The sequence below is a fragment of the Anopheles nili genome, chromosome 2, assembly GCF_943737925.1.
Source record: "Anopheles nili chromosome 2, idAnoNiliSN_F5_01, whole genome shotgun sequence".
In the NCBI taxonomy this organism is placed as follows: domain Eukaryota; kingdom Metazoa; phylum Arthropoda; class Insecta; order Diptera; family Culicidae; genus Anopheles; species Anopheles nili.
Window position 1 is genome coordinate 57625988 of NC_071291.1, and position 12380 is coordinate 57638367.

Consider the following 12380-nt stretch of genomic DNA (forward strand, 5'->3'; position numbering starts at 1 on the left):
TTAAAACATCTACCCTGCCGTTTTTTATTTCCTTGTGTGTAGTCATTACAATGCGCAAACCAAACAGCTGCTAGAGCAAATTCCTTCCAGATGGCGGCAGTTAACGAGGAGCGAAAACAGACGGCGTGCATCGTTTAAATACACACCCTCCGTGTTCCGTGACCGGGCCAGAGACGAAACATTGGCTGGGCTTTAGCTTTTCCACCTGCACCAGGGCTACTGTAAACAAATGGTAGTTCATCTTCCATGCAGTCGCGGAACGCTGCTTAAGGTGTTTATTTTTGCAAGGCAAAGAATGAAAATTTCAACCATAAAATAGAAAGGAATAACGAGGACGACCGGGAACACACTGATTTTTTTTCTCCTATGCTTCACTTTTCATACCGCCTTACTTTGCCAGTGTCACTTTTGCGCAAGGCATTAGAATACTTTCGCCAAAGGAAAGGCACGTCAACTTACCCACCACATTTTGCCATCTTTTGAGCATTACTGGAGGGTTTTTTCTTTGGTTGTTGTTGTTCCGGAACCACCTTGGAACGTATTCTTTTCCGCTGCGCCGAGATGGAAATTATTTTCCTCCAACAATCCGTTACCTGCAGCTGCTCGGCGAAGGATTCATCGGGCTTTATTTGCCCTGTGCCAGCGTGTTTGTCTTACGTTTCGTGCCGATTGTGGAAGATTTTAAATTCAAACAAAAAGATATGGATTATGCGTCGTACGCCGAGCCGAGTTCTCATCAGCGTCAAATTGACGCCGCTGCTCGCGATGGAAGGACTCATTTTCTTTTGCCCGTGTTCAACTGTGGCTCCGTACGTTGAAGGTTACGATAAATCGAGTGTGATTTTTATCACAGCTTCCATTTTATTTCCATTTCTTTGAATTACCGGCATATCCTTCGACTGGGCAAACAGCTCGTCAATGTCGCCGCTCACACATCATTTTGACATGTTTTGTCGGCTTAAAAATCGCACTTATACAACAAAAAATGTACACCACATCGACAGTGTGCGAGCGTACGCTCGATTGTAGCGCTATTGTTTGAGTTGTGTCGCTAATCCACCCAGCAAAAACCACCCCAACCTAATTAACGACCTCCTGAGGGTACCTGAGCGTGGTTCTGATACATAGCTCCACCGGAAGCACGGAAGCACCTCCGCTACTTCCGGGGGTGTTTCCCCCTAATCCGCACCTCGTTTCATCGCACTAAATGCGAAAACATCAAACAGCTCCCGCGGCAAAACCGAGCGCAAAACGATCGCAAGGACGAGAGCAGGTAGTGAATGTGTCCCCCGTTTTTACCAAGCATCATTTGAGGTTAGGTTTCGGGAAAAGAAAAAGCGAACAGGGCCGGGGTACCTTCGCTGCCGGTACCTCCATGGCCGTAAATTATTTCAGCCGATTAAAATCCTCTTCAAATTTTCTTTTCCTCCGCATTTTCCTTCCCCCCCCCCACTCACGGTGCTTTCTCCTGTCCGCTTTGCAACGCCACCGGTGTTTTATCTTCCCGTTCGTTAGCGCCGTATCGCAATTTTCCGAGCCCCTCGTCGGTGGGGAACATCAAAAAACCCACAAAATCTGTTCCACCGAACTCGAACCGCAAGCAGTGCCATGGACCGGGACCGGGGGGGGAAAAGCAATGGCAAAAAAACGACCCCCCCGGTGGGTGGGTGGTATGGCCGGATGCAGGATTTATTCACCACGCCCGCCTCTAGCCAGTGACTCGTCGCCGTTTGACAAATTTAAATTGCATTGTTGGGTTTGGGGAAGCTCCAACGGCCCCAAAAACAGGGCAAGACGGGTGGTTCACTTTCTTCCCACCCACCTTCGGGTGAGCTGCTTTGCCGACGAATAATGACTCACTAAATACCGCCCTTTTTTGTGGGCGGATGTGTGATGCCGCTTTTGCGACGTTCGAACTCGATCGAAATGTTTCTTGAGCAGCGGTGTGAGCTCATTTTAAAGCACCCAGTTTCTCTGTTTAGCGTGAAAAACGATTCACTCAAAAAGCACACTCCTCTCGAGCAGAGGATAAAGTGCTGCTCGCTAATAAGCACATAAACGCACCGTAACTTTCCCGAACTCGAGCCACCCTTTTGTTACCGCAACTTATCCATCCGGCGATGACAAACGAGCGGCGTTTCGTCCTGGCGTTGGGGAAGCTGTGACGGTGGTGGTGGAAAAACCAGGAAATCTTACCGCCACTCGCGCGATCACGTACACCCTGGGACGACTCGCGAACGGTAAATGGGCTTCGGTCGGCCAAAGACGGCGTGTATTCGATGCCCTCAGGGAATGTGTCTTCTGCCGGTTGCATTTTACTACACGTGGGACGTGCCTTCGTTGCGCACGTAGCACTTCCGTAACCGCGCTACCGACGACGACGACGACGACGACGACGTTGCCCATTAGCATGAGGCGTACGCTTCATTTCTACTCTTTTTTTTTCACCGCCACCGGTTGTTAAAGACCTTCGGCTGGCCTTTAAAAGCGTGCTGTGCAATATTAAAGCGCCACTCTCCCTCCTAGATGATGAGCCCGAGTGATGGGCCCGTGTTTTAAAGGATAATAATGAACCGAATCATCCAGTGAATGATGGCAGAAGAAAAAAATGGCGGCACTTCCACACCGGTGGCGGAGCAATGGCCAGACTTGACGCATAAACGAGCGTGTATCGGAAGCGGAAAAGCACCACCGTTGGGTTGCGTTCGGTGCATCGGTGCATTGGCTTGCATTTTAGCGCCACCCACTCCGCCCAATTGTGCTCAGGTGCAGTTGGTACGCGAGCAGGAAACTCCTGTACGGGGTTCCACCCGGCCGCGTGCTACTCATTAAGAGTGTGTGAGACGCCGCGTTAATGGTGGCACTGACCAGCCATCGACCGGTGCTGCAAGCGGGCACGAAAAAGGGGATGTGAGACAATTCACGCAAACTGCAGCTGCGATGCAAAGTACGGCTATGAAAGTGGCATAAATGTGATTGAAGGGGATAAAGACCGGCTCAGTGGCGTTGGAGTTGCTACTGTACGCAACGCTAAAGAGGCTAACGTTTTGTTAAATCACGGCTTTGATTGCGAAAAAAAAGCGACACACACGCAAACGATCATTGTACTGAAGTGCATTTGCTGGATGTACATGAGCTTAGGATAGCGTGAGTTATTTTAATTAACTTTTTTATCTTTTATTTATTTGCAGATTAGTTGAATCGGCCGACGAAAAACGCTATATGTAAGTATAAACGACGCTCTGTTCATATACTATTGATTTGATAGTGGGAATTAAACGCTGCTAAGCAAGAATGCAATATGCAAGAGCTAACCGAGAGGTGAATGATTTGTTATCTGTACAAAATTAAACGCCACAGATCGTAAGGATATTCAAACTCAAACAAGATCGCTTCAATTGAGAGCATTCAAGTTTATTACTCCCGTAAGCGCCTGAAAGGTATGCAATTGTAACACCCTGGTTGACGTCTTTGCTAGCCTGCTGTAAACGAGCTCGAAAACTTGCTGATGCATTCAAGCTAGTGGGCTTTTTTATGGTCGTAAATATGCATTGCCGAGCATTATGTATGCCCAGCAGCATAACACAGCAAGGATAGAGCGAAGGATTCTCCATTAATTTCAATTGCTCTAAAGCTAATTCAACACACACTCACCCTCGGCGGCTGTTTGTTTACAGCATGTAGCACATCAGCTAAATATCCATCCGGGATGGTGTTTGAAATCAATTCTCGCCCTCCCTCCCTCCCCCAGCCGGTGTTTCAATTCAGCAAACACACCCACGTACAAATAACGCTAAATAAGGTGCTTCAGCCGAACCGTCTGTGGTCGGCAATCGATACGAAGAGTACCGGTAAGGAACAGGATACACAACAATGCACCCGCGTACCTTATCTCAACCCCGTGCCCGCGGTCTAATCGACTGTTCGAGTTCTCGGCATTGAGTGTCCGCCTGGTGAATCCCGGGACGTGGCAGCGCACATGCCCGTGAGACGGAAACTTATCACGTACGTGTAGCATGCCGAGTTCTTATTCTGCGGGTGAACGCAAACCGATGATTGCGCAATCGAGCTCAGCCGCGCCTCGCCCTTTGGGGTTGTGCTGAATGCGGGAACCGATCGGGAGACGACCGGGAGGCAATTAAATTATTCAACGGGAGAACCGCAACCGGGGTAGCAAAGTGGGGGGAGAAACAGGGCAGCAACACTGCAACGGACAGGGGCGGGCATCGCTTCCCACGTGCACGTTGCAGCGCATCATGCCTGATGCAACTTTCGACCGTTATTGGGGCATTTCGTTGTGGCCACGACCAACTGCGGCGCTTCGTGTGGGGTTTAGAAGCGGCTTTCTTGCATAATTCTGACGGTTGTACGTTATTCCGTTTGGAATTAGGGATTCGTCTGCTTTCGATACGATCGCACTGCATGAATACTTTGTCATGTAGCCAACGTCAACATCCGATTATATCATTTATGATGGAATTTACTCGCGGCGTTTAAGCGCAATTAATCCACGGCCCAACCGAGCTTTCATCCCTCGGGCGTGAAATTTCCACGCAGCGAGGATCCGCGGCGGGGTGGAATCGTTTAAATTTCCACTCCTACGGACGTCCGTTTCCGTTTCCAACGTCCGATAACCCAAACCGGGGTTGACGAAGGGCTCCCCGTTTGATTCCTCGAGCGTCGATTAGCCTAATTGTTATTCAATTTAATCGCACCACCGAACCGCGGGAAAACATCCCGATACGCGGGCTCAGGGCGTGCGATAACGGGCTTTATCGTGCACCAGCACCAGCAGAACTGTTCCCCAAAAACGAGTCCTTTTTCCCGCGCTGCTCCGTACTCATGCAGGCCTTGATTGATGGGTCGGAATGTGGGCTTTAATTTGCATAAACCAAGTCAACCAGCGTCGTCGCGTCGGTTGCCATTAATGTTCAACATGCCAGCGTTTGCGTATAAATGCATGTTTGCATGCAACCGTGCGCTAGATACGTGCTAGTCAGCGACGAAAAGGACACTGGCCATGCACGTGACGCAAAGCCGAAAAATAGATGCAAATGAGCTGCTTCCTCCCCCGAAACGGAAGCCACCCGCTATGAGGGTGATGTTGCTGGCTGTTGCCTGTCTACAGGCAGGGCTTGAAAGTTTAACCACATCGAGCTCATGTTTCGAGGAAGATCACCGAAGAGCATAATTATAACGCAATTTACTCGACCGCATTCAACGGCACCAGTAGCAGCATCGCCAGCAACGACCGAACGCCTCAAGGGGGCGCCCTATTTGGAGTGAAATTGAATTATTAACTACCGCACAGTACCCGTGCACGGTGGCCGTAATTAAAACGATACCGCCGCCGGCCTGAATGGCATGAAAAAGTTTACGCACGTTAGTGAAGTTTCCGTTTCCGCAGTGAGTCGGTCCGGTGACCTCCAACGAAGTGATCTCGTTGCCGCACAAAACCTGATGCACCTGTGCGGTGGACCCTGAATGTTGGCTCCCGGAAATTCACCTACGGCGGGACACAATGCGAGCGAGCTTATTCGCCGGATTCGGGTTTACTGGGGTCGCCAAACAGTGTTCGAAACTTTTATCATTCCCAGTACCGGTCCCATCTCGAGGCTAGTGCCGGCAAAGGACAACAGGTTATGGCGATGTGGTAGCGAAGCAAAAAAAAAAAAGGCAAAGCGAAAGCAAACAAATTCAATAGTTTTGCGGACGAGCGAGCGGAAAATAGCTCCCTCTCCGAACATCGGTTTCAATGTGATAAGACTGAGTGGGGGCAGAGCTAGGAAAGAATCATGTGTAACTTTTAGCAGCCTTCGAAATTAAGTTATGTGCGGCGAACAGAACAGTTCTGCTCGGTAGAATGGCACTAGATTGTCACGGGCGGTAATTTATAGCGTAGAGTGCTATCTGACCTCAAAACTTCATCTATTCGCCTACGCAAAGTACGTTATCTGATGGTCGGATGAGCCTTTTACCGGGCTTTTGCTGCTAACCGAAACGCTTACCTCCTAAAGCTCCGTGACATTTGCTTGGATGCTCGAAATAAGCATCCAGATGGCCATGGGAATATTTTCCAAGTGAAAACACCATAGCAACCCGTCGAACAGTCAACATAGGGCTTTTGAGGGACCGATACGGTTGAACTTGACCACCGACATGAATTCCACTTGAACGATTTCGTCGAAACCACTCGCAACAGCTGGTACACCACTTGTCTGATCTTGCGAACACGCTGTCCTGAAGACAACCGGCAAGAAGCTGAAGGTTACCGACGTCCCACCGCGAGTTACCGAGTGCGAATACCGCGATTTTCGGTGGTCTCGAACGAAGGCTGCGCCCGCGAATGTTGAGGGCCACAACAAACAGCGCCGGGTCTCGCCACCTTCAGATGACGTCTCGATGATTTATGATCGAGTGGAACGCGCCCGCTCTGACGTAGCGCACTCGAGGAACGCAAGAGAACTGAAGCAGTTGTGTGTGGAAAAAAAAATATACTTTTATTTTATTCATCCTTAAAATCGACGATTCTGGTAGATGGCCTCGCTTGCTCGAGCCGCTGCTAATGACTTTGCGTAAATCCTTATCTGCTAGCTTAACGCGAATAATGAAGCAGTGGATCTCCACTGCATACACACTTAGTTCGACAGATGGCCTGTTGGGGATGATGTGATGACGCGTGCTGCTTAACCGCTACAAGCAAGCCCGTCACGCTCGAAGGACGAGTCCAGCTCGAAGAACTTCTCTTTGATTTCGTGCAGCGTGAAGGCGCGATATTCGCGCTCCCGGGTCGGTTGGCTCTCTTTGGTGTCCCGCTGGCGGTCAGGACCTCGCAGGATCAAATCACGCGTGTGCTCCAGCTGCTGCCGGACACGCCGGCTCGTCGGCATAAGCCGCTGGGCCAGCTCGAGGGCAGCTTCGGCATGGCGTAGAGCCATATCAAACCGCCCGGTCGTGTGCGAGCGCAAATAGAGACAGTGCGCTAGGTAGCCTTCAAGGATGACGGCGTGTGGGCTTGCCATCCCGTACACACGTCCGGTGACATCGAGACACTCCGTGAACGCGGTGATAGCCGGCAGGATTGCGTTCATGCGCAGCAACACGAACCCGTACTGTTGAAGGACATCCGCGTACCGTCGGTGCAGACTTCCGTACTCGGTGCGAGCCCGCCGTACTGCCTGGCTGATCAGCATGTTACCAAGGTCGTGGCGTTCCTTCGCGATGCAGAAAAGTGCGATCAACTGCAGGACATCGATCGCGTCCCCGTTGGCTGGAGCGTTCCCGTCCACGGTTGCCCCGAGAGCTCGCAGAGCCCAGTGATGGCAGCGATCGTAGTCCTGCACGTGGTAGTAATAGCTGCCAAGCTGCAGGTAGGCCTTGACTAGAGGAACCGGCAGTTGTTCGCCGGTGGGATCGCCACCCGGTCCACCGACGAAGGTGAGCAACCGGTCGACGGTGGAGGCCGCTCGTGACGTCAGACAAGCCCCGATTTGGGCACGCAGCAGCCGCACTAAGCACTCCATCTCGAGCTGCAGGCGAGATGTCGCCATGGGCAGCAGTTCGAGCAGTTCGTGGGCGAGTGCGAGCACGTCAGCTCCACACCGGCACCAACCGGCCTCGTACAGATAGTCCCCGAGACGGAGTGATTCTCTCACGCGCGATCTAACCGCATCCGGTTGCCTTTCGGCCAAGGATCCGCCCTTGCGCAACTCGACGCGCAACATATCACAGTAATTGACGGCGAGGTCCTTCAGAACCGCCGGACGATCGCTGACTTGGGCGGCTTCACGCAGACACCGCTCGAGGGTGTCAAAATCGGCCGCATACCCGTTGAACAGCCGCATAAACAGCACCGGATCCGTGAGCTTGTCACGCAGCCTTCCACGAAGCTCCGGATGGCTGCTCATCCGGTCCAGGATGGGTGTTAGCAACGGTGCAGGTAGGAACTGCAGCTGCTCGAGCCGATCGTCACAGCTGGGGCCGTTCTTCACAACGCGGACACTTTCCGCCACGAATGCACGCACGCACGATTGCTGCAGTGAGGGCGAATTTTCCGGCACAATCCGGATGCCGCTGAACCGCGCCTTGTGCATGGTTTGAAATAGTTCCGAAATCATCGTTTACTCCCTCGCGATCGCTATCATGTACACTGAACGATGTGACAAACGCACCGTTTAATCGCTATTTATCACTCCGCGACTCGACGCCAATGTTTTTTTCTCCACTTCACAGAAAATTAAGCACGATCGACTGTTTGCTTGCACACACTGGCCAGGGACGTTGCGCGTCTTGGCTGCATTCGTCTCTGCTTGAAGAAATCAACTTTCTGACCTTTAGTACGGCGTCGGTACTACGCTTTATACTGACGCTTTGTCCCACGGTTCCGTCGGCGCGCCAGATGACACTCACACGCACGCGCGGTGATCGCTTGGGTGTGTATGTTCCCAGGCGCCAGAGTTGTTTACACGATCGCGCAGGTAGCGATCGTGCGGAGCCGTGCGAGCGAGATGGAGGGAGGCGACTGATCGAGATTGTTGAGGAGGCGCGTCACCGGCTGGACCGCTTTTTGTAAACAACTTGCTCTGACACACGCACACACACTCACACACCGCGAGACAGACACGCCACACGATCACGCACACGATCATACGATCGATCGCGGTTGTGCTTTTTCGTTTTGTTGTCTTGCTTCCCTGTCCCGGCCGTTCCGTTTCCATGCACGGAAATGTGGGTGCGCGTGTCATGCGCTTCGTGTTCTTCTTCCTCTCGTCCTGTCACACTGATCCGTCGCGAAAAGCTCCGGTGGAATGCGTTTGCGTTCGTCGTAAACAAGATCCTCCCTGCACCTTTCCACCCCCCTTGCACCAAAGAGGGTCAAACACCGCGTAGGAACCACGAGGCGGTCGTGAATCATGTGGGGAGGAAAATTTACGCTTAGCTGATAAAAATACGCTTTATCGCTGGTGGAATTCGAAGACGCAATCGGCAAACAGCGTTCGGCAAATACACTCAGTCATAGAGAGCAACAGTGAAAGTGACAGTTGACAGTTAAGGATGCTGCAACTGGGAGAGATTTCGATACGCTTTTAAACTCAGCGGATAGAAATTGACGTTTTGGTAACGTTACAGGAAAAAAAACTTCAATTTCTTTTAAAAACAATATCAAGCTTTTGTTTTTTTTTTCCTCACCGGAGGATAAAAGATACATTGAAAGTTGCAATTTTGTCCCATCCGGGACAATGGTGCCACGTGGTTGGTAACAAAATCATCCCTCACTGGAGGTCACTTTCACACGACACCAATAAAAACTAAGCGACATTGAACTTTGCCCGCCATTGGTGGCCAGAGCAACTTTCGCGTCAATAAGCAGAGAAGTCAGCGAAAACCTGTGCTGTTATTTGCTCAAAGTTACGGGCGGGACTTTTGTTTTGTTTTATTATCTTCGCCATTGACTTTTAAATCACATTGGGAGAAGCAGTCGCTTGCAAAACAAGGCTCGAAAGTGTCGCTTCCAAAAACAAAACAACAAACTTTGTTTACTTCTCGTGCTCAGCCCGAGTGCGGATTTAATTTTTTGCTCACTCCCCATAAATCGAGGGTGAGGTGATTTTGCGTCTCACTTGGTGGGGATCCCTTCACTTGGTTCCGGTCACAGAGGAACACCCGCGCAACGTCATTTACGGCGACCAGCAAAAAGCTGCGCCATCATTAAAGCGCTCTCCGTGAGAACAAAATGAAGCCACACCAAAGCAGAGAAACGAAAACAAAAAAAAAGCAAACTATCGTCAACAAACAAGAGCTGAACGAATCGGATAATTGGCCGCACGGGAGGGAAACACCAAACCACAGTGAACCAGTTCGAGCCGGTTCGCGTTTTCGGTTCGCCACGTGGGATCGCGTGATTGATTGAAAATCGCTGCCACTTGGAAATTGACGCCAGGCGCGAGTTGAACAGCCACCGATTACCGCCAACGGACCGCACAATCGTTAGCACTCGCCCTGATCTGATCAACCCTATCCGGCTATCCGGTTCTTGCGGGCGCCATTATCCCACGGAAAGGGTTTTCCCTCTCTCGAGACGGAAAACATGACGACACCATGGCTGATTGTGGCATCAGCGGTATAATAGGTCGGGCATATTAGGTTCCCATTCGCGCTTCCACGTGATACGGAAGATGCCGTGGTTCTGCGGGATCTGAAGCCTGGAGGGAGGTGGTTTGCAACTGCTAAGTGCATTTCTAACCCGGTTCCTGGGGGCCTCGGACACGAACACGACTTCGCCATAACTGTCAAGCTGATGGTGTTGCCGATATGTAACTGACCGGTTTCGCCGGACCTGGTGCACCATTTATCAAACGGTGCTAGGTTAGGGGGTGAACCGTCCCCTCGAGCATGCGAGCAAGCCAACAGGAGTCCGATCCTAGCAGGCGTCGAGGTGTCCACAACGGTGACGTCATCGAACGGTTTGCCTTTTTTTATGTTTGCATCTTTTGATGGCGGAAAGGTAGGCGTAGCTCGTTACGATGGGGTTGGGTTGGTTTGCGATCTTCAAGCGCTAACGGTAAATGTAAGCTGATCATGCTGTCCGAGCCATATTTTATGTTGCTTGTGAACGTTAGAAGGGGCATTCACACGCCCCAGTTGGTGCAAGAGGATCATATGTGGGCTTAGCACGATGGTTAGAGAGTGTACCTGGAGCTAGAGTAACTTGGACAGCTATTTTAAGCTATAATTAATTACTTTGTTTGAATAAAAAATCGTAATGTGCAAACATTAACTAACAGGACATAATCTTCTTCATGGTTGTCTTGAAAAAAAAATGGCTGTCTTCAAAAAGGGCAGCCATTTTCAATGCTTAATTTAAAAGAAAACTAAATTTAGCGCTTTTCAATTAACGATTATGATTATCATAGGTTACGGTTATGACGAGTTGAAAATATAAGTCAATGTAAACAATTCAATTCAAGTGAAACTGCCGCTGAAACAGAAGTGCCGATAACTTGGCACATAGCTACATCTCTTATCAGTTAAAACCGCGAATCTTGGCCCTATCCACCATAAAGCAACAAAAACCATGCTTCCGTAATTTCGAGAATAACAGCCCCCACGTCAATGTCAAAAACGGTTTGTCTGAGCGTCGGCGCGAAAGACTTTTTATGGTCGTGCAGCTGATCTCAGCGTCTCTAATCACCCCCAGAACGTACCACAAAGCGACAAGCCGCCAACTCGTTAACGATGACGCACTAACGTGCTCTAACATGTGACAATAGGCTTGGCAAATGGCGGGCACGACTTAGAACAAGCCCGCCATTCGATGACGCCAACCGCGACGCTGAAGGTCAGAAAAGATCCGTAGCCATCGCCGTCCGGGGGAAGCCAACAATGACGTGTATGCTCCCAGCGGGCGATCGCGTCGATCCGCGCGGATTATCGTTGATGACCTTCGGGTGTGGATCTGGCGTGCAAAAACCAGGAATCGAAACGATGCCGCGCTGTCAGCGGTACACGCTCGTGAGCGGAATATTAACAAACCGTGCCGTTTTGTTGTCCGAGGCACCATCCGGAATAGAAGCTGATTTATAGACGATCGGTAGTGGCGGCATTCGGTGTTGCGATCTTTGCTGAAACAAGCGCTCGATCGGCGAGTTCTTTTGCTGCTGGAGTTTGGTTTTTGCGCTCGTATCAACCATCTGGACTGTCTGTGAGTGTTAATCTGATTTGCGAACTAATTTTGCGTAGTGGGAAGTACCTCATCACCGACTCTAGAACTTGCAGAGCTTAAGTAGAGTTCTTTCTATTTGTGCTGTCAATAAAAGGACAAGGCTTGCTTCGATCAGCACGCTGGTAGCAAGATCTCTTCCGTGGCGCATACTATAATAACTCGCCTTCCTGCATGTCAAATTTCACGTGGTCGCGCGACTATCGGCTAATCAGGCGAGTAGAACTGGTTCTACCGGCCAGCTAGCAATTGTCCGTTGAAATTACATTAGCCAATCCAGGATTTAACCGGTTCAACAATGCGCGTTCGGCGGGATTACATTAAGCAAGGTCGGGTATGGTAAAAACCCACGCTCCAGCAAACGGTCGGCACGGCTACGGGTGGGGTTGGTTATTTGAATTTAAAATCAATCAAAAGGTTACGGTTAAGGGTGATTAAAAGGGTTACACTTAGGCGCAGTCGAGACGCGCGCCACCTGAGAAATGGGTGGGCGAGCTGGCGCTGCCTTAATTATGCAGGAGGGTTTCACGCGAGCCGCGAGTAAATATTGCGATTTAAATATTGACGTTTGTAGCCGTTAATTTGTAACATTCAAATGACCGCCCCATGGGAGGAGGTTGTACGCGCGTTTAATCCTTGGGCTGATGGAAGCGTGCATGGG

At 50.6% G+C, this 12380-nt stretch overlaps 1 protein-coding gene across 1 annotated transcript; it reads right to left on the reverse strand.

Annotated features, from left to right (window-relative positions):
• Positions 1-6546: 6546 nt before the first annotated feature.
• Positions 6547-8210, reverse strand: LOC128731847 (amyloid protein-binding protein 2-like). Its single transcript, XM_053824995.1, has one exon. It carries the CDS (start codon positions 8115-8117, stop codon positions 6687-6689), a length of 1431 nt encoding a protein of 476 aa, XP_053680970.1. The 5' UTR covers positions 8118-8210; the 3' UTR covers positions 6547-6686.
• Positions 8211-12380: the final 4170 nt, after the last annotated feature.